The sequence below is a fragment of the Euleptes europaea genome, chromosome 11 (genome assembly GCF_029931775.1).
Source record: "Euleptes europaea isolate rEulEur1 chromosome 11, rEulEur1.hap1, whole genome shotgun sequence".
NCBI classification, from domain to species: Eukaryota; Metazoa; Chordata; class Lepidosauria; order Squamata; family Sphaerodactylidae; genus Euleptes; species Euleptes europaea.
The window spans coordinates 78786756-78808830 of NC_079322.1; the positions used below are offsets into that span (position 1 = coordinate 78786756).

Here is a 22075-nt window from a genome sequence, read left to right on the forward strand (position 1 = left end):
AAAGGGGTCTTTTTTGGTTGGTTTTATTCCCTGCATGGGCAGCTTTCAACGGGTTATCGTAAGGCTAAGAGACACCATCCGAACTTGCTACCCAGGATAGGAGACAGGCTGGGCAAAAGCCATTTTGCACCCCCTAATGGCTGCACTCCACACTCGCTGAAGGGTATCGCAGGATCCCTTGCAACACTGCTGAGGATTGGGGGGGGGTACATCTTGGAGCACGCAGAGTCAAAAGCTGCAAGCCCAGACTCTTGAAACATGCCTGGCAAGCCCAGGAGAATGATAGCTTTCCTGATGGTCTCCTGAAGGCCAAGGTCAGATGCCCTACTTGGAGCCATTCTTCATAGTCCCCCTCACCACTCAAAGCGAGCCAGCGTGGTGTCGTGGTTAAGAGCGGTGGTTTGGAGCAGTGGAGTCTGATCTGGAGAACCAGGTTTGATTACCCACTCCTCCCACCCAGCAGCCAGAGCCCACACCCCCAGCACTTCACTGTTTAAGGCAGTGAGCTTTGCTCTGGTTCAGACCACCTGGACGGGAATCCTGAAAATGCGCTCATCGAGGTACTGCCCAACCAGCCAGCCGCCTGGCCGCTTTACTCTCCAGTGCTTGCAGAAAGCCGGATAGGAGAAATGGCTCAGAGCCTGAGGCCCTATATTCTGGTTGCCTGCAGAACTGGAGAGGACTATAAACCAGGGCTCTTCTTTGTTTTCTTGGCCAATAAATGTTTTATGGGCCCCTTTGGTCTCTTTATTCGGAGCAGCTTCCCAGCCCCACCAGTCACTTAAACAGCGCTCAGCTTCGTACATCTCTTCACGCTCTGCTGAATTAACAGGGCTGCTTTTTATCTGACACAAAGAGGCAAGGAAAGACTGTTGGACAATGGCTGCTGGGAATCCGGGCAAAAGCCGGGCAACCCTTACCACCCTGCCATCACAAAGGTCAAGTGGGATCAGCGCACTCCCTGCCTTTTTCCTCGAGACCGTCTCATTCACTACCCTCAACAGGCAGGTCTATCCGAGGATGGCCACCACGAGTTCACAGGAACACACATGAAGCTGGCCTATATTGAATCAGATCACTGGGCCATCAAGGTCAATATTGGCTACTCCAGGGGTCCCTAACCTTTTGGACCCTTTGGGCACACTATGAATTCTGACACGGCATGGTGGCCGCAGCAACAAAATGGCTGCCGCAGGAGGAGGAGCCAGCCACAAAATGATCACCACAGCTTAACTTCAGCCACACAGTGCAGAAACTTGTGCTGCGGCGGCAGCTGCTACCAAAGCAGCGTTTTTTAAAAATCTGCACAGCCAATCAAATCTCCAATAGTCAGTCAGAAGCCTTGCTGGGCAAAAACCCTACCTGGCCTCACCCACTTCCAAAACCATTTGGCGGGTGCCAGAAAAGGTGTTGGGGACCCCTAGTCTACTCAGACTAGCAGTGACTCTCCAGGGTCTTGGGAAGAGGTCTTTCCCATCACCTACTGCCAGGTCCTTTAACTGGAGATGCCAGGGACTGAACCTGGGGCCTTTGGCATGCAGAGCAGATGCTCTTCCACTGAGGCACTTGCCCTGTGACTTGCTGACACCCCTACAAGCTGCCCTCTGCAAAAATCCCCCTGGAAGCCAGCTGCAGCAGTTTTTTCGGGAGCTCAATGACAAGACACAAGATAGCCATGGACCCACAAGCAGTTGCAAGGAAGCGGCACCGCACAGGATCCGGTTCTGCGCTTGCTGGAGGGCTGAGGCGAGCGACCGTCAAGAAAGGCAGCAGGACAAAGCAGCCATCGGAGGAGCACCAGCTCAGATCCAGATGGTGTGGAATCGAACAGCCATTGCAGAGAACCATGACAGAGGAACGTGTTTTTGGAGACCCTTCTGCACCACCACGGCAGCTGGGCCACACTGGAGAGCCAGCATGGTGTAGCGGTTAAGAGCGGTGGTTTGGAGCGGTGGACTCTGACCTGGAGAACCGGGTTGGTTTCCCCATTCCTCCACATGAAGCCAGCTGGGTGACTTGGGCTAGTCACAGTTCTCTTAGAGCTCTCTCATCCCCACCTACCTCACAGGGTGTGTTGTGGGGAGGGGAAGGGAAGGTTATTGTAAGCTGGTTTTAGTCTTCCTTAAGTGGTCGAGAAAGTCAGCATATAAAAACCAGCTCTTCTTCCTCTTCTCTTTTTTGACCGCAGTGACAGCGTCCATGGAATTCTTCTTAGTGATGTTTAAACAGAAGTTCTGCTTTGTGGCCTCCCAGGTGACTCTGAAAGCACGCACAGCATAGAACTGACGCGGCTGTAAGGGGGACAGTCCTGTAGCCAGCCAGTTAAAGCTAAGTCCAACCTGCCTCTGACTGGAGCTTTTGACACACAACCCACTTTCCAGCATTCTCTGTCTAAACCCTGCAAGAAAGATCACTTGGCCTTTGGGTCAACTGTGGACCTCTCCTTGAAAGCTGTTCAGGATACTTTTCCTGACTACACTGTCACTTGAGTGTTAATTAGTTCTGCTAGAGGTTTTGCTGAAACTGCAGCCAAGGAGAACCAGAGGAACATATTATTAAGACAAGTTTGATGTCGGTGATGGGGGCAATTAAGTATTATTATGTTGAAATTTGGGCACAGACATGCTGCTATTCTTGTAAACTCTTATATATTTTTCTTCTTTCCCCCATTCCCTCCCTTTTTTCTTTTCTGTATCCCTATATATACACAAATAAAAGTATTTAAAAAAAATCCTAACAACAACCTACCTTCAGACTGGGATGAAAAGACTCAGATCTCCCTTCCCGCTCGTATCTGACGAAGGGAACTCTGACTCTTGACAGCTCAAACCCTGAAAATCTTGTTTGGCTCTAAGGTGCCACCAGACTCAAATCAAGCTCTTCTACTGCAGAACAACACGGGCCCTCCACACCCTCTCCTGAAACTATCTGTGAGGTAGGTTAGGCTGTGAGTGTGTGACTGACCCGAGGTTGCCCGGCAAGCTTCCAGGGCACGAGTGAGGATTCAAACCCGGATCTCCCAGATACTAGTCCAACACTCTTAACCACTACACCATGCTGGCTCTTGTTTTTGCTCCATTCACTGGATCCAAACTGACATCATTACGTTCCTCAGTCCTCTGAGTCCTGAATTTCAGTGTTAAGAACATAAGAAAGACCATGCTGGATCAGACCAAGGCCCATCAAGTTCAGCAGTCTGTTCACACAGTGACCAACCAGGTGCCTCTAGGAAGCCCACAAGCAAGACGACTACAGCAGCACCATCCTGCCCGCGTTCCACAGCACCTAATATAATGGGCATGCTCCTCTGATCCTGGAGAGAACAGGCATGCATCATGACTAGTACCCCTTTTAACTAGTAGCCATGAATAGCCCTCTCCTCCATGAACATGCCCACTCCCCTCTTCAAGCCTTCCAAGTTGGCAGCCATCACCACATCCTGGGGCAGGGAGTTCCACAATTTTACATTGCGTTGTGTGAAGAAATAACTTCCTTTCATCTGTGTTCTGCCAGGACTCTGTCTTGGCCCCGTTTCCACCATGCCTGACTTCCGGCCCTTACCTGGCTGTGAGGGGTGAGGAGGGGGCATCTGGTGGTGCATCATGGGATATGGAGGAGGCTGCTGGGGTGGCATCAGGCCCGGGTGTCCAGAGGTCCCCAGAGGGTTCATGCCCGGGCCGCTGGAGTGCTGGTGGGACTGCTGGGCGTTCTGGCTGTGCTGCTGCTGCTCCAGCTGCTGGCGGGCGCGCAGCTCCGCATACTTCAGCTGCTCCATGTGGAAGTTCTGGCGCTCAGTCAGCAGCTGCTGCCTCTGCTGCTCCAGCTACAAGGAGAAGGAGAGAGTGGATTCATGCCATAACATATACACTGAAATGGAGCCATAAAGCCCTCCCAGGCCTTCCTTCCAACAGATGCTCCCAGCAAATGTCTGGATCATAGAATCACAGACTCACAGAGTTGGAAGGGGTCACCAGGGTCATCTAGTCCAACCCCCTGCACAATGCAGGAAATTCACAACTACCTCCCCCCACACCCCCAGTGACCCCTACTCCATGCCCAGAAGATGGCCAAGATGCCCTCCCTCTCATCATCTGCTTAAGATCATAGAATCAGCATTGCTGACAGATGGCCATCTAGCCTCTGCTTAAAAACCTCTGTTTTACTGAGGAACCACTCTAACTGTCAGAAAATGTCTAGAAGGAAACTCTTGATTTCTCAGCAAGCGACTGCCATTCGAGGCACCCCATTTGGGGTGGTTCACCCCTCCCCTTGGAGCAAGAGTCCGTAAAGAAAGCAGGGGAGAGATGTGGAAAGACCCACCGCTGGATTTTTTAACAGCAGGGATCCTGTTTTGACTTGAGCAAGGGCTGAAGGGGCAATAGAATCATAGAGTTGGAAGGGACCACCAGAGTCATCTAGTCCAACCCCCTACCCAATGCAGGAAATTCACAACTACCTCTCTCCCCACACCCCCAGTAACCCTTATTCTGTGCCCAGAAGATGGCCAAGATATGCCCTCCCTCTCATGATCTGCCTAAGGCCATAGAATCAGCATTGCTGACAGATGGCCAACTAGCCTCTGCTTAAAAACCTCCAGGGAAGGAGAGCTTACCACCTCCTGAGGAAGCCTGTTCCACTGAGGAACAGCTCTAACTGTTAGACAATTCTTCCTAATGTCTAGACGGAAACACGTTTGATTTAATTTCAACCTGTTGGTTCTGGTCCGACCTTCTGGGGCAACAGAAAACAATTCTGCACCCTCCTCTCTATGACAGCCCTTCAAGTACTTGAAGATGATTCTCATATCCCCTCTCAGTCTTCTCCTCTTCAGGCTAAACATACCCAGCTCCTTCAACTTTTCCTCACAGGACTTGGTTAAAGATAGACTGCAAAATATGAGCTCCTGGGTCAGGGACAGATTCACTTTTACTGATGTACAACATACACAGAGCAGAGGATGAGAGGGTGGCCCCAAGAGATGCCCCGAGCCCTGGGACATTTCCATACTCCGACAGCAAGATCACTCGGCCCCATTATGAAGCCTCAGGTGCTTTCTGTCAAGCTCTGTCTTCACCCTGCCCACTCCCCGGGGCACACAGCAGAGCCAATGAGGTTTCGACAAGGGGAGCGCTCTAAGCGTCTCAGCTGCTCCTTCCCACATGTGAACCAACACACTGGCAAATGTGCGAAAGCACCTCAAGCTCAGCTCAGGACTCAGTTGTTCACAGCGCAGAAGAAGGGGTTGAAGAGGCCATGGCTTCCGACTCGGTTCTGGGCCAGAGGCTGTGTCAGTGTGGGGAGGGATACTACCGTCTAGACAATAGGAAGAATTTCCTAACGGTTAGAGCGGTTCCTTGGTGGAACAGGCTTCCTCGGGAGGTGGTGAGCTCTCCTTCCCTGGAGGTTTTTAAGCAGAGGCTAGATGGCCATCTGTCAGCAATGCTGATTGTATGACCTTAGGCATGAGAGGGAAGGCATATCTTGGCCATCTTCTGGGCACGGAATAAGGGTTACTGGGGGTGTGGGGAGAGAGGTAGTTGTGAATTTCCTGCATTGTGCAGGGGGTTGGACTAGATGACTCTGGTGGTCCCTTCCAACTCTATGATTCTATTGCCCCTTCAGCCCTTGCTCAAGTCAAAACAGGATCCCTGCTGTTAAAAAACCAGCAGTGGTTGACTGGGCTAGAAGGAGTTCATAACTCCTGAGTGCCGACTACAATTCTTGCTTCCGAAGACCTGTCACATGGACAGCTCTTTCTGTCTCTCTCAGCACCTTCCAGCTGGACCTGCTGGAACAAATGAAAGGCCAATCTAGGCCAGCATCGTATCAAGAGGCAACCCAGCTGCTGTTGAAGACCCTACTGCAGCCTGAGGGTTGCCAATCTCCAGGTGGGGCCTGGAGACCTCCAGCAATTGCAGTTACTCTCCAAACAACAGAGATGAGTTCCATCGGAGAAAATGGCTGCTTTGAAGAGTGGGCTCTAGGGCACTGTACCCTGCTGAGGTCCTATTGCTTTCCAAACTCTGCCCTCCCCAAGCTTTACCCCCAAATCTCCAGGAATCTGCAGCTGGAGGTCCCATTTAGCCATCAGGGCTAGTAGTTATTGCTAGGCCTTGAAATGGATTGATCTCCCTTTCGAACGATCTGTGTCAATGGGCCACCCCTGCACATAGTGGCATGAACTAATTCCAGGCGTGAAGCTCTCTCTCTCTCTCTCTCTCTCTTGTTCGCCTGCTCTGAATCTACCGCCCACCAATTGCACCGAGTGACCCAGTTGTGCCAGGAAAGAGAGCATTCTCTGCTTTTCTCCACATGCATACTTTTATATACCTGTCCCCCCCTTAGTTGTCTTTTTTTCTAAATTTAGAAAAGCCCGAGCGCTTTAGCCTGTCCGCGTGGGAAGGGAGCTTCAAACCCTTGACTGCTTTGGCTGCCCGTTCCCACACCTTTGGCAGCTTTAAGGGACAGCCTTCTTGAGATGGGCAACGAAAATAAATAATGAAGAAAGAACCCGGCCTCCTTTATCTATTTGGGTACCCAGGCCCCCCTTGGCGTGGCTTGGCAGCCGGTCTGGCCCCAGCGAAGAAACCCCTCTGAATTCTGGTCCTATCAGTCTCCCCGTTGTGATGGTTTGCTGGAAGCTGAATGTTGTGTCCTCTCGGCAGCACCGGCCCACCCCCTTTTAAAAAACAAAACAACCTACTCCACCACAGCTGGCCTCAGCCACAAAGGACAGGCTTGTTCTGGGACCCCAGATGGAATGGAGCTCACAACCATCACACGGCACTTTTGGGGGGCTGCTTTAGCATACAATCAGTACCATGCGTTCAGTTACACTGATCCTCTTTCCTTTGTCCCTGACTGATTTCACACATTTCCAAAGATTTGCCAGTGGGGTAACAGTGCATGGCTGAAAAAGGATTTGAAAGTTAAAACGTCTTGACTCCCTGCAGATTTGCTGGAGGAGAGACGAAGCCGCGCTGCTGAGGCAGACTTCCGTGGCAGGAGCCTTCCCTTCCCCTTCGACCCCAGCGCCCTCAGAGTGACCAGACTCGGCTCACAGCTGAACTCCGAGGCAGCATCCCCCAGGAGGCCAAGGGATTTCTTTCCCGTCACCCTTTTGCCTAGTCCCTTTAACTGGAGATGCCGGGGGTTGAACCTGGGACCTTCTGCATGCCAAGCAGATGCTCAACCACTAAGGACATGAAAGGCCTGCAGCAGCTGAGAAGCCACGAAAGGCCTGCGTGCTCCCCTCATGAAGATGAGGTGTCCTCCTAGGTGCGGAAACGCATCTTGGATTTAAGAGCTATATATTTCTACAGCATGCCCACCGTGGCTCTAAAAGCATTTCACTCATTCAAAAAGAGAAAATATTTCACGGGAGCTATTTTTAGCACTCTCCGAAATTTCTGATGATTTCACTGGAAAAACTGGGGGGAAAGGCCTCAGAGGAAAAAAAAACACACAGAAAAACCTCCCCCCCCCCATTTTTTCCTGGGCCTTCACATCTCTCGGCACATGTCAAAATGCCACACATCGTCCAAAGCCCAAATCTCCCCACGTCATCATCAGCTGCACTCTGGATCTAGAAGGATGCGATTCCGACAGCCCTTCCTTGAGCACAATTAGGGCCGACAGCACTAAAATGGCTCCCATTTACATGTTTGGCACGAACCTGTCAGCCCCCCTCCTCCGCTCCCCCTTCCCTGGCACTGAGGAAGCGGGAACCGCCAAAGGCCAGCGACAAAGGACAAAGGCCGTGTTTTTTAGCGACAAAGGACAAAGGCCGTGTTTTTTAGCGGTCAGCTGCTTTCTGGAGGGACGCATGCAATTTTTTTAGAAGGGGGAACAGCCCGGTGCCTGAAAAGCCAGGTGAAAAGAGGTCTTTCCGCAACGTGGCTAAGGGAATTCGTGGAGCATCTGCCCCTTAGCAACAGCCCTTCCTTCTCTGCCAATCAGCAGTGGGGAATGCCTGCACGCGGGGAGGGGGGGCACAGACAGGCCTGGCAGAATCTCCGAGGAGGAGAAGCTGCTGCTGCCGGCTTGCGGCCAACCAAGAGCCCCCCCCCCCACACACACACGTGGGTTCATTTCTTGCAAGACACTTCATCAGAGCTGGCTGCAGACGGCCGGGAGGTGTTCCAGTGCTCTTGTCTTTCAACAGAACTGGAGACGGGGCGTGTCAGTACCAAGGCTGCCTTCTGCCCATAAATACAGACACCTATTCAACCTGCCCCTTGGCCAAATCTGCCTCTCATAAGGAAGTAGGTTAAGAACATAAGAAAGGTCCTGCTGGATCAGACCAAGGTCCATCCAGCCCAGCAGTCTGTTCACACAGTGGCCAACCAGGGGCCTCCCAGAAGCCCACAAGCAAGACGGCTGCAGCAGCACCATCCTGCCTGTGTTCCACGGCACCTAAGATAATAGGCATGCTCCTCTGATCCTGGAGAGAACATAAGAAAAGCCCTGATGGATCAGACCAAGGTCCATCTGTTCACACAGTGGCCAACTAGGTGCCTCTAGGAAGCCCACAAACAAGATGACTGCAGCAGCAGAATCCTGCCTGCGTTCCATAGCACCAAATATAATAGGCCTACTCCTTGGATACTGGAGAGAATAGGTTAGCAACATGACTAGTAGCCATTTTGACTAGTAGCCATGAATAGCCCTCTCTATGAACACATCCACTCCCCTCTTCAAGCTTTCCAAGGATGCCACACACTGCCTCAGACCAGGCAGCTCCATGCCATGGGGCACATCTGGATTTATTTATTTACTTCATTTAAACCCCCACCTTTCTCCTCAATGGGGACCCAAAGTGGCTGACCTCATTCTCCTCTTCCACTGTATCCTCACAACAATCCTGTGAGGTGGGTTAGGCCGAGAGAGTTTGACTGGCCCAAGGTCACTCAGCGAACTTCCATGGCAGAAGTGGGGATTCGAACCTGGGTCTCCCAGATCCCAATCCCCACACTCTAACCACTAAACCACACTGGCTCTTTCTTTGAACAAGCAGCTTTTCGCTGAAGTATACCTCTCCTTGCTAGGAAAAAGTCATGCTAGGAAAAGTTGAGGGCAGCATAAAAGAGGAAGTCCCAACAAGAGATGGATGGACTCTATAAAGGAAGCCGCAGCCCTCAATTTGCAAGATCTGAGCAAGGCTGTCATAGTTAGGACATTTTGGAGGACGTTGATTCATAGGGTCGCCATGAGTTGGAAGCGACTTGAGGACACTTAGTACACACATACCTCTCCAATATTCCAGGCTCAAAGAGAATTCAAACTGCATATCTTGGGTGTTCAAACTGGTTCAGCAGCTGCAAAGCTTTTACGTGGAAAACACCCCCCCCACACACATCCACACAGTTTTCTACCAGCTGAGGTCAAGAGTGGCAGCAATGTGGGAAATCTGAACCCGCATGTCTTCTGCCAACACCCAGACTCCCACCCACTTCCTAAAAACACCTGGTGGGCACCAGGAAAAGTGTTGGCAGGTGCTATGGCGCTCACGGGCACCACACTGGGGAATCTTGGGCTAGAGAGTCATTTTAGGATTTGGCAGACCTGGGTTCAAATCCCCACTGTGCCATGAAGCTCATGGGCCTATCTTGGGCCAGCCATTCACTCTCAACGTAGCCTTCTTTGTGAGGATAGAATGGGGAAGGCAGAACCCCTGGGAGCTGCCCTGACGACAGTTGGGCAGCTGGATTCTGGACCAGCTGCCGTCTCTGGGCTGTCTTCAACTGCAAGGGCAGCCCCATGTACAGCCAATTACAGTAGTCCAACTGCACGGTCACAAAAGCACATATCGGAGATGCCACATATGCTAAGTCTAAGAAATGAGAGAGTTGGCAAACCAGACGCAGGCGACAGAGGGCACACCTGGCCACTGCACCACCCTGCTTTTCAAACAGCCAGGTTGTGTCCAGGACCACCAAGCTTTCAACTGGCTCTGCAAAAGCCAATGCCACTCCATTCAAAACAAGTGGATCCAATCCCCCCAGAATATCAGCCTCCCCCAACGGCATTGCCTCTGGCCTGGATTCAGCTTCAGTTTGTCCTGCCTTAGACACGACTACAGTCTCCGAGCACTTTCAGAACCAAGACTGACTCACCTAGAGGCTCAGATAACAAAATATAGAGCTGGGTGTCACCTTTATAACACCACACACCCCAAAGCTCCAGACGATCTCATTCAGCACCCTCATATGTGTACAGAAGAGCATGGGTTTGAGAACGGAACCCTGTGACACTCCACAAGACAAATCCCAACTAGAAGTCCACGGCGCCCCTGAGGACATCCCTGGGTGTGTCGTGGTATCCCAAGCACTCAAGAGTTTTGTTTCCAGTTCGGATCAAAAACGTTTTTTTATAAATGATCCTCAAAAAGTTTGGTTTGTCCACACTGGACTTCACAGCAAGCTGGAGGGAATTTGCCTATCTCCAGCCATTGTGGGTGGTGGAAAGGGCAGAACAGATATATTTAAATAAAATAAGCAAATCTCATAGTTGGGAGCAGCAGGTGGCCACAGACCTCCCCCTTCAGAGGCGGTGCAGTGCCCGGCCTCCAGGAAGTGTCAAGACTTGAAAAGAGCAGTTGGGTGGTCCAGAGGATGCCCAACCATGCCACCCACTGACTAACCCTGTGGCTGCCACCTCTATTTACACTGTCTTGCAGCCTCAATAAAATCCAAGCCCAGACATCTTTCTGAAACCTGTTCCGGCTTGCTTTTGAAAGTTAGTTTCGTCAGAGTGGCTAGAAATCTCTACTAGATACATCCTGGAACTCACAAAACTGCAATTGAAAAGAGATCCTTGCGGGAATGATTAGTTAAAACAGTTCAGAATGGGCTTAAGGTTGTTGTAGATACACCCAGGGAGCTCAGAACCCATGTGAAGAAGGAACTGGACCATGGAGAAGCCAAGCAGCAAACTCCATTCTGAGACAACTGAAGTAGTATCCTCTGTCCACAATCTCCAATACAAGCATGTACACTTGCTGTGTGTCCCAAGCAGAGAACAGAAAACACACATGCATGACTGGTTTAAGAAACCATTGTATAAACACACAAGCAAACACTTGTGTCTTAAAATTGCCCACATCTTATCCAAAAGGGGCTGTACTAATGAGTGTGATCTAAAGACGAGAAGTTATCGCTCAGTGAAGGAGAGATTCTGAGCAGAGGAGACAGCAGGTTGGTGGTACATAACAAACAGTTCCCTAGCATTTGTGTCAGAAGAAAAGCCAAATCCTTTGACACTGATGAGCAGCTGAAATGCACGGAGCCCTCAAAAAGCAATGCACGCAGAGAGAGACAGCCATGCTCTCCGAAGCCTCCTCAGCAAGGCCACGCTGAGCATGTACTTAGGTAACTGCCGCTTCCTGTTCTTACCGCCTCTTTTTCTCGGTCCATGATCGTTTCCAGCTCCTCAAAATGACGGAGTTTGATCTCTAGTTTCTTCATTTGTGTTTCCACCAAGAGGGCAACCAAGGACTTGATCTTCCTCTCCTCAACTGCTGCTAGATGCTGAAAAAGACACCGGCATTTTTACAAACAGGCTACACAATCAGAGGTTTTGCAGCACAAACAGAATGCCAGGTGGCCTTAGCTTTCCTCCCCATTTGCACACAGCATTCCCTCTTCTCTCCCCCCACTAGAGTTCAACAACAGTAATCCTTCTCTGTTTTCTACAGTCTTATTTGATACATCTGATTTTACTTTGCAGTCTTCTGAAAATGTGAAGTGGCCAGAGCATTAGGGTGCCAGTAACAAGCCTAGGCTTAACTAATTTATGTGGTTTGCAGCATTTGCGTGGAAGGCCGATTCATCTAAAAACTTCTGAGGGCCAAAGTAACCACTGATGGATTTTCATTCACTGCTGGCCTAGAGTACCGATCCATCAGCAACTAGATAACCAAATTTGGAAGAACAGAACTAGTTCAAAATGGAGCTTATTACAACGGTCTGCAACAAGAATGAAAATTGGATTTCCACTAATGTAATAAACTTGTTTATTCTACTGTGCTGCAAAGAGAATCACTTCTGTCAGCAGATAGTTCAAGACAGTTATGACTGGGACCTCTGAAAACCTCCTTTACTCTGATTTGATAGTATTGGGGTGTTAAAAAACACATAAAATACTTGTACCGCAGGGGCTTGCTGAAAGACATAACTACTTTACATTTTTTGGGCACATTTCTGTTCTGCTTTGGAGCATGAAGGCCCAAATGGCAGGATACGACCCCTTCTTCTATGAGTTCATGAGCACCAGTCATTATAGAAGTCTAAACAACAGCATTGGCTGGACCCCTTCTATCTTTACCTGGGGGGAAGAAGGGGGCTTAGGTGGAGGGGGAAGGCTCTCCTCTTCCCCAAGACTGCAAGAGACAGCGTGGTGTAGTGGTTGGAGTTTCGGACTAGGACCTGTGAGACCCATGTTCGAATCCTCACTCTGCCATGGAAGCTTGCTGGGGGACCTTGGGCCAGTCACATGTGCCTAGCCTACCTCACAAGGTTGTTATAAAGCTTGGGTGTGGCCAGAGACACAACAGTTGACCTGGAAGGGGCAGGGCAGTGGCACCCTGGAGGGTATAAAGAAGTCCTCCCAGACCAAGCGGAGAGCTGCGTGAAGCAGAGAGCCGGCGTGAAAGGGAGCTCCTCCACAGCACCTTTGAGAAAGAAACCCAAGAGAAAATCTGGGAAGGAGGCAAGGTGAGAAATCGTAACAGACCTCCTGGGCAGGCTAAGGACAGTCTTGCTATCCCCAGGGGCACATCAGACAGGACCCCTTTGTGAAGTAACATGGCAGGAGATGGACTATCAGGCGCTCTACCATTGAGTGTGGGAACAGGAGAGCCAACAACACGGTCAGACTCACTTGCTGCACACGGCTGGGGCCTTAGCTGCCCAGCAGGGTGGTTTCTGCCCCAACATTGAGCCTGCAGCCCGAGGCCAATACAAACATCAGAAAGGGGGTGAGTGAAGCATGCTGGTGTTTAGCAAAAGAGATCTCTGAACTAGCTTCAGAACCATTTGAGAGGAAAATAAGAAAGGGGCTTAAAGGAATGGCCATTTTGTGGCCAGTGGTGAAGCACAGAAATTAGGAAAACGGAGCGGAAACCTCTCCCATCTAGGATGTTCCGCACAAGGCTTTGCAAGCTACTGCTATGGTGCCACCAGAATGCAAAAGCCATCTCTCACGGGAATGTGAATGGGCTTGTGAGGAAGGAATGCTTGGCTTGACTCCTGAGATTTAATCATCAAAAGAAACAGCGCATCACATTCTGAAAGAAGCTGACAAACTTTTGGGAAGGGATTCCTCAGTGTGCCTTTCAGTAAGCCTACAATAGCAGCCTTGAACCATTCACCAGGAAACAAAATTTCATTTGACAGCGACACCGGTCCAGCTGAAGCTGAGGAGCACAAGCCACGCATTTTGAGGCTCTAGAAAGGCGGGGGAGAGACCCAGCGCTTTGAAACAACGGTGTTGTTTGACAGACACTCCCAGAACAGCACCGGAAATCAGATGGAGCAGAAAATCCGCACGCGACAAACCTTGGCTTTGGTGGCGGCCGAAGCCAAAGCGGCAGCTGCGGCAGTTGCGACATTCCCTTCAGAGATTTCGTGCTCTGCTCTCTTCTTCCCAGCATCGCTCTCCTTGTCTTTGCCCACATCAAGGTTCTCCTTGTTCTCTTCCACTTCCCTCTCATCTAAACAAAATGCTTCCAGTTAGCCTCATACGTCCCCCCCTTGGTCACCGCCGCAGTTGTCATGACACCAACCTCATGATCGGGGGGGGGGGGGAGGGGACACTCAACTTCTAGCATAAAAGAGGGTCAGAAACAAAACCACCCTCAACTAATTCACCCCTTCCTTACATTAACTGCTTATCAACTCGCAAGCCCTTGTTAGAACAGCTGAGGAAACAAACACCTTGTGAGTTGCTCTGCCTTCACTCTAAAAGGGAATATAGTGCCGTGCATCTGTTAAAAAACGTTCCCTATCAATTGAGAAAATAAGAGACTTTGGCCTCCTAACGTCTATCGTCCCTTCCAGGGGCGTGTTTCTGCATGGCAACTCACAGGGTGCCTTTGTTGCGCTCTCTTCCTGTCCTTGCGAATTTATCACCTGACCATCTCCCTCGTCTTCTTACTAGCGGTCACAGCCGCAGTGTATTTTCAGCAAGCGGTTTGCTATTGCACTTTCTTCCCACTCCTCTACCTCAGTACTAACCCCCCCTCCCAAAATACCAATAGGTTGTGCCTTGCCACTCCACTCAGGTAAGTGTGGTACCTTCCTCCGAAGCGCAACCCATTACATAGACAATATTAGTTATTCAAATACCCACAGGCAAAATTATTCCAAAGCACAGAAAAATATCCAAGTATCTTGTGAGGAAATGTGGGCTCTGAAAAAGGATATTATAAACTCTCAGGACATGAGGGACTCCATCTTAACCACATGTCAAGGGACAATGGGAGGTCCCAACTCTGCGAACTAAAGTAATGATGGACTTTAAATGTTACATCTTAATCATAGAATCATGTGTTAGAATGGACCACCAGGGTCATCTAGTCCAACCCCCTGCACAATGCAGGAATTTCAAAACTACCTCCCCGCCACACACCCAGTGACCCCTACTCCATGCCCAGAAGTTGGCCAAGGTGCCCTCCTTCTCATGGTCTGCCTCTCATGAACTGCCTAAGGTCATAGAATCAGCACTGCTGACAGATGGCCATCTAGTCTCTGCTTAAAAACCTCCAGGGAAGGAGAGCTCACCACCTTAATGGGCTACTAGACTGTCCCAATTCAACATCTGTTAGGATAAGTATTGAATTGAGGGTTCATAGGACCCCGTGTTTGCACCTTTTATTTGTAACTTGTTCAGCCTGATGCTTCAATAAACCACATCTACTTTTTGTTTTTATTAAACTTTGTTACGCTTTGAATGCTGGGTGCCTGAACTGTAAAACGCACCATGCCTGCTTGGCCTTGCTGTCCAAACAGCCGGAAAGGGGAGGGGCAGCAAGTCAGCTTGCCATCTCTTGAGCCTGACAGCTCACAATTCTGAATGCGATTGATCGTTCCCACGCTAGCCGGTGCAAGTGAAGCACAAGATGCAACAACTAGGTGGACCTTCTAAATGGCAATGTCGATACAGAGTGCAAATCTATCTAGCGGGGAATTTGTTGTTGGTGGCAGTTACTGCCGGGGGGTGGGGGGGAGAGGGAGAGACAGATTGATTTACCCCCTGGGAGTAAGGGAAGGCAATGCTGGGCAGAGACCTGGCATGGCCACATGCCTTTTCCAAGCTCTCAGGATCGGGCCTGCTCCTTCACATATCTAAACTGCAGAAAACTGTAAGACACATAACAAGTTGCCCCTTGACTTGGAAGCATGGAAGGCAACAGAGGACACCCCGCTCACCTATTCTTTTGGATTAGGGCTGAACCAATGGCTTAGCAATACAGAACGAGCAGGTTCCATTTACATAAGCCTGGACTGGTTTAGCTCAGCTTCCATCAACCAGAGTACACAACCAAGATGAAAAGAGTTCCAAAATGAAGCATGAAAGGATAGCAAATCAAGATTTAGCGGCTCAGCCAGGTTGCGAGACGAAGCCTGAATATTTAGTGCTGTGCTCTGAAGCAGGCCAAGCTCCAAGAAGGGCGAAACGCCGATAACAGCTAAATTTAGGGGACAGTCCGAGCACAACGGAGAGCCTTTTAGAGGCAACACATGAAGCTGCCTTATACTGAATCAGACCATTGGTCCATCAAAGTCAGTACTGTCTACTCTAACCGGCGGCAGCATTCCAGGGTCTCAGATAGAGGTCTTTCACATCACCTACTTGCCAAGTCCCTTTAATTGGAGATGCTGCCAGGGACTGAACCTGAGGCCTTCTGCATGCCAAGCAGATGTTCTACCACGGAGCCACAGCGCCTCCCCAATGTGAGGAGGGTGAAGCCGCATTCCCTACCTGGTTTGGGATCCAGAGGGACTTCACCATCTTGCTCCTTTTCTGCGTGTCTCTCCTCTTCTCCTTCCAGTACCTTGTTTCCATCCATTTCACTCTCCCCTTTGTTTTCAACCTAGAATTTACAAAAGGAGAATGAAACAGAAACAATCCTTCAAATGTTGGCATGTTTCTCAGTGTCACCCCAAAGAGATGCATCAGAGATTATGAAATTTTAAGGTTCCCTTAGTATCTTTTCTTAAAGGTTCCAACTGACAATCAGTTAATGGTTTACTTCCAACAGATAAAGTAGCAGCAAGTAACCATGGAGGTATGCTACAGCAGCACAAGAAAACAAAGGACATCGATGCACAAGAAACCCCCAACTTTTTAATTGCTAGAGATGCAAATGGCAGCTGATTTTAGCGAAAAAGAGAGTGATGCCAGCTGGACCCCATTTTGATCTCTTTGGAAAGCCCAGCCTGGCGGCTTTCACTGCGCAGACCAGAAGAGAACGGCCTCAGAGTGAATGCCATTGTTCAGTTCAGATGGTCAATTGTCCAAGCCACTGACCAAAACAATGAATGAAAATACACCAAATTCATTCCGGCACAAGACAAACTGTGCCACTCATCCAAAGACATAAACTAGCCTTGAAGTATAATGAGCAAAACAAGGTGGAATTAAATGACCAAAGGTCCAACCTTATGGCTTTCAGCACACAGCCTGTGGGCTGGCAGAAAATGGCTTGCGACCCTCCTAGGACAGATTGGAACAGGCATTTTCACACTCCTGGCATCGTCTTCACTTGGAGAATTTTTATCCTGCCTTGTTTTTCAACTAAACTACAACTAAAAGGGCCCAGTAATAAAGCAAGGGAGTAAAATCAGCACAAGTTACCATTTAAATCTTGGGGACTGAAATTAGAAGAATGGATCTAGAATCCCTCACAGAATGGAATGGGGCAGCTTAGCTGGGGATTCCCCACTCTTTTAGAGGTGAAAGAGGGAGGGCTGGTGAGCACAGGGCATCTTCAGAAAACGAGAAGTCCAGTGCAAGGACAGCGGTCAGAATTCAACCCTCGTCTTTAGTGCTCCTGGGTCAGCACAGTTCCCTCACCCTCAAAGAGACGGGCTGGTTGCAGGGACGTAACTGGACCAGCCCTAAGCAGATCAGGATCCTGAAAGGAGAAGCCTCCAGGACCGGGGGTGGGGGTGGGATGGACACTCAGACTCTTGCCCCTCTTCTTCTATCAGTTTTGTTCTCAGTCGGAGGTAATCTGCAAGGCAGGGCAACTGCGACAGAGCCACCTGTAATGGCCGTCCTTCCTTGCTGGAAGGAGAAGGTAAGGCAGGGAATATTTAATGCTCTTTTCCAAAGTGGCCAAGCTGAAATCCACAACTGAACTGGTTGTGCCCAGTCACTCCCATTATTTCCCAAAGGTCCTGAGGAAACCCTACAGGGACACTTCCTCTCCTTCCCATTTGCTGCCCTCAGGAACACTCCCTGAAATCCTGCCGTGGCCAGCACATTAGAGGCCCAAGAGCAGGGATGGGGAACCTCAGGCCCGGGGGCTGCATACAGACCACAAGGACAATTTTTGTGGCCCTCGGTACTCCGGGGCCCTGCCGCGGAGGCACGGCGCAGGACGGCCCTCCCCGAGGGTGTTCCTGGGGCCACGGCTTGCAGGGGCGCTGCAGCGCCCTTTGGACCTCCTCTCGCCAACTGCCGTTGGTCGGTGAGAGGAGGGGGAGGGACCCTTCCCCCAAGGCTGCCCCCTATTGCCGCAGCATGCAGGAATGCCGGGGCACACTGTAAGCCCCTCTCACTGCCTGTCGGCTGTTGAGCAGCAAGAGGGAGAGGTGGGAAAGAGGCCCGTGGCTCCCGGCGGCAGAGCACGTGCGCAGGAGCTGATTGGGCTTCAGGGGGCCTTTTGTGGACTCTGGGGGAGGGCATGGAGCCTGGGGCCCGGTTGCGTGGGGCCGGCAGGTGTGTGTGTGTGTGTGTGGGGGAGGCTTTTCTCTCTCCCTCTCTTTCTTTGTCTGTCTTCCTCTGTCCTTTTCTTTCTCCCCCTCTTTTCATTTTTTTCTCCCTCTCTCACTTTTCCTCTCTCTGTTTTCCTTCCTTCCCTCCCTTCCTCCCTTGCCGATTGACTGCGGGCGCCTCGTTTTCTCAAGCCCACCACTGGCTGCCCTCCCGCCTGGGAGGGGGGGACTGGGGGAGCCCTCCAGGCTTTCTCTGCGTGGCCTCCCCTGGGGTTGCCAACCACCAGGTGGTGGCCGGAGACCTGGCAACCCTAGCCTCTCCCCCCCACTTGGAGATCTACACCTGGTATGGCCCCCAAATGATGTTATAAATGTGCAAATGGCCCTTGGCAGGAAAAAGGTTCCCCACCCCTGCCCAAGAGGAATGGCAGCTTGCTTCACTCCGTCCATGCCAGAACACACCAGGACACCAAGCACTCTCGACAGTTCCCGGGCCCTGCGGCACGCACAACAACCCCCTGCCTTTCCCCAGCCATGTTATCTGGGGCCTGGAGAAGAAAGAAGTGCACTGGCGCCCCACATCTGGGAGCTCAGCAGCAGTTATAAAGGACACACAGTCATATTGTGCCATGGCTATTCTTGCATAACCGTATCTGAAGTTATCAGACCTTAACTTTTTCTGCCGGCGTCCCATCGGTCTCTGTTTCCATTTTTTCTTCTTCAGGCCCATCTGCAAGATAGAATACCAAACATTAAATGCAAAGCAGATCACGCGGCAAAAGGAATGATACGCCACCGTAGGACTGATGGGTTTTGACCCGGATTTTTTCAGCTCTCGCACCCAGCATCATGTTCTGAGATATACATATACCCATATACATGACTCTCTCCAGATACTAACTTTCCCCTCCAGTGGGCCAATCCACTGGGAGCTCTTCTAGGATAGCTCCACCATGCTGGTTTCCACAGGGCTTTCAAATAAGTCCCTGATGGATTTGTCCCATTATCTTAAGCAAAAAGCAACTTGTGGAGCACAGCAATACCTTTCTACAACACTGGAAAGCCCCCTTCCATGAGCCCCTAAACATTAGCTTCCTGGAAGCCATAGTATAAGCTACAGGGATTTGAAATTTTTTCTTCTGAGGCATCAGAGTTCTGCTTCTGTTGGAAGGCAGACTTAAGAGGCTTGGATGCAAAACCCCAGATCTGGCAATGAGAATAGTTTAAGCAAATTAAGTGCATTTATGCACATTTCCTTAATTGCCCTAATTTATAGGCCCAAGATCGAACATCTTGGCACACGGTAAACAGTCCTAAGTAATTGCCACTCAACACCTCCACGCAGGCTGTAAAATAAGTTAATTAGATATATAAAACCCTCGCAGCGATCAATTAGAAGAACAACTCACAGCCAAGACACTTGTTAGCGGGGAGCTCAAGGAAGCCATCTTTAGTTAGGGCCCCTCTGTGCTCCCGGACACCGAAGGCCTCATGTTATGCCTATCGGAAAATAGAAGTATCGTCCAAGAAGAAGCCTGTGAGGCATTGGAGCCCTACCTAGGCAAAACACCCAAAGGGGAACCCTGCCTCCCAAGGGTGATGCCATGCTCAAGCGGTCCTTCCCCTTGGCCTTTTAAAGCGCTGTCAGAACCTTCCCTGATTCCTTCACTTCTGCAGCTTCGCCAGCCAGCTGCCCTTTGCTACAGTCCTCGGCTGGCTCTCTCTTCCTCCAAGAGGGCTGCTCTGCACCCACTCCACCTGGAGCCTGTCTACCCATGTCTGTTGTCTCCCCCCACCCCATTTTGCTTTCTCCTCCTCTCACTCCTGGCTGTGTCACTCCCGAGATCTGGAGCTGATACCCGCCCTTAAGAAGAAAAGGAGCCAGCTGATCCAAAACGGTGGCCCATACCCGAACAATCTCGTCTTCACCTGTGAAGCCCCTTCCCACTCATCCTTCACATTTTCAGCAAAATGTACCTGCACACTTGGACAACAAAAAGCGTCAAATGAAACACGACCCTTGGTCCACGCTGCCCCTCACAGCTCCACCGCACAGCTCAAAAGCAGGCCCACCGAGCAAACACAGGGGCTGCCGCAGGTCAAGACTCACACACCAATTATAAGCAGCTCCTGGGCTGGCTTCATTTCACACGCCACAAACAATCTGTTATTTTCTATTTATTTGATATCTCTGTGCTGCCTCGAGAGTCCTGCTGAAGGTAGTTTACAATTAAAACCACGTCACTATATTAAAAACGAGCCGTTACAAACAAGCCATTGGGCATAAATAGCACAAAAACTATCCATCAAACAGAAGCAAATCATTAAAAAGCTGGTAAGATAAACCCCCTAATTAGAAACCTGGGTAGAAATATGTGTTTCAGCCTGGTTCCTAAAAGAAAATAAAGCAGATGCCAGGTGAATTTCAAGGGAGAGGGCTAGGTGCCATCACAGAAAATGCCCCCCCTCTAGTTGCCCCCCTCTCTGAAGGCAGGGGGCACAGAGAGGAGGGCTCGAGAGGCGGATCTTTACTGGCAGGCTGGACAGTATGGCAGGAGGCGGTCTTAAGGTACCCTGGCACCAATTCACTTTGTTTATATCCCGCTTTTCTCCACAATCGAGACCCAAAGTAGCTTACATCATTCTCCTCTCCTCTCCATTTTATCCTCACAGCAGCCCTGTGAGGTAGGTTAGGCTGAAAGCATGTGACGGGCTCAAGGTTGCCCAAAAGATTCCACGGCGGAGTGGGGATTTGAACCTGGGTTTCCCAGATCCTAGTCCAACACTTTAACCACTACACCACACTGGCCATTTGGAGCCTTAAAAGCCTTTAGAGCACAGTCTTATGTCTCAGGTACAGTACTATTAGGGTCAGCAGGAAAAGTGTTTTTTGCTCCCCAGGGCCACACATCTGTTCTAGACATACCGATACTTAAGGCAGCCGAAGCGCTTATCATAGAATCATAGATCTGGAAGGGGCCATAGGCCATCTAGTCCAACCCCCTGCTTAATGCAGTATCAGCCTAGCCCTAGACCATCCCGGACAAGTGTTTGTCCAGCCTCTGCTTAAAGACTGCCAGAGAGGGGGGAGCTCACCGCCTCCCTAGGCAGCTGATTCCACTGTCGAACAACTCTGACTGTAAAAAAATTTTTTTCCTGATATTCAGCCAGTACCTTTCTGCCCGTGACTTAAACCCATTATTTCCGCCCGCGATTTAAACCCATTATTGCAAGTCCTATCCTCTGCTGCCAACAGGAACAGCTCCCTGCCCTCCTCTAAGGGCTGCTGCAGTCGTCTTGTTTGTGGGCTTCCTGGAGGCCCCTGGTTGGCCACTGTGTGAACAGCCTGCTGGACTTGATGGGCCTGGGTCTGATCCAGCAGGGCTTTCCTTACGTTCTTAAGTGACAGTCCTTCCTATACTTAATGAGAGCAATCCTGTCCCCACTCAACCTCCTCTTCTCCAGACTGAACATTCCCAACTCCCTCAGCCTTTCCTCATAAGGCTTGGTCTCCAGGCCCCTGATCATCCCTGTCGCTCTCCTCTGCACCCGCTCCATTCTGTCCACATCCTTTGTGAAGTGTGAAGTGAGGCTTAAGTGTAGCTCTGCTGCGGCACTTCTGCACACCTCCCCCAACAAACACAGGCTCACCACCTTGCCCGCCCCACAGCGAACAGACGTTCTAAAGAGAAGGCACTGCAGGCTGTGGACTGACCCCAGTTCAACCACAATGGGACACCCCCCTCTGCTACTGCACTAATTTATTCCATTAAACCACAGATCAATACAAATCACACTAACAAGCAAATCATATACCTAACTCTGAACATGCCCCTCGGTCGCAAGTCAAAAAATCCACACTATGCAGCGATGTACAAAGAAGATGTTTCTACAAACCCAAGACTACCCCAAGCTTAACAGAATCCCCCCTTTTTAAAAATGGAGGTGACAAAACATGAATGTTTTAAAAGGTTGAGATCTTGGCGACCGTTTTGGATTGCTTCACCAACCCCAGACATCCTCACAATGTTCTTTGTGGCTGCCTGGATAACCCAAAATGGCTGCCAGTTTCATTTGGAAGCTTGAGGAGAATTGGAGTGAGGGGCCGTGGCTCAATGGTAGAGCATCTGCTT

At 50.4% G+C, this 22075-nt stretch overlaps 1 protein-coding gene across 1 annotated transcript in view; it reads right to left on the minus strand.

Annotated features, from left to right (window-relative positions):
* Nucleotides 1-518: 518 nt before the first annotated feature.
* SMARCC1 (SWI/SNF related, matrix associated, actin dependent regulator of chromatin subfamily c member 1) overlaps nt 519-22075 on the minus strand; it is a 92507-nt gene continuing 70950 nt past the window's right edge. Inside the window, exons 23-28 of the mRNA XM_056857170.1 lie at nt 18611-18672; nt 15982-16093; nt 13557-13711; nt 11394-11528; nt 3562-3823; nt 519-817 (exon numbers count right to left, since the gene is read on the minus strand). Coding sequence (XP_056713148.1) covers nt 519-817; nt 3562-3823; nt 11394-11528; nt 13557-13711; nt 15982-16093; nt 18611-18672 — 1025 coding nt within the window. The remainder of the gene's footprint in view (nt 818-3561; nt 3824-11393; nt 11529-13556; nt 13712-15981; nt 16094-18610; nt 18673-22075) is intronic.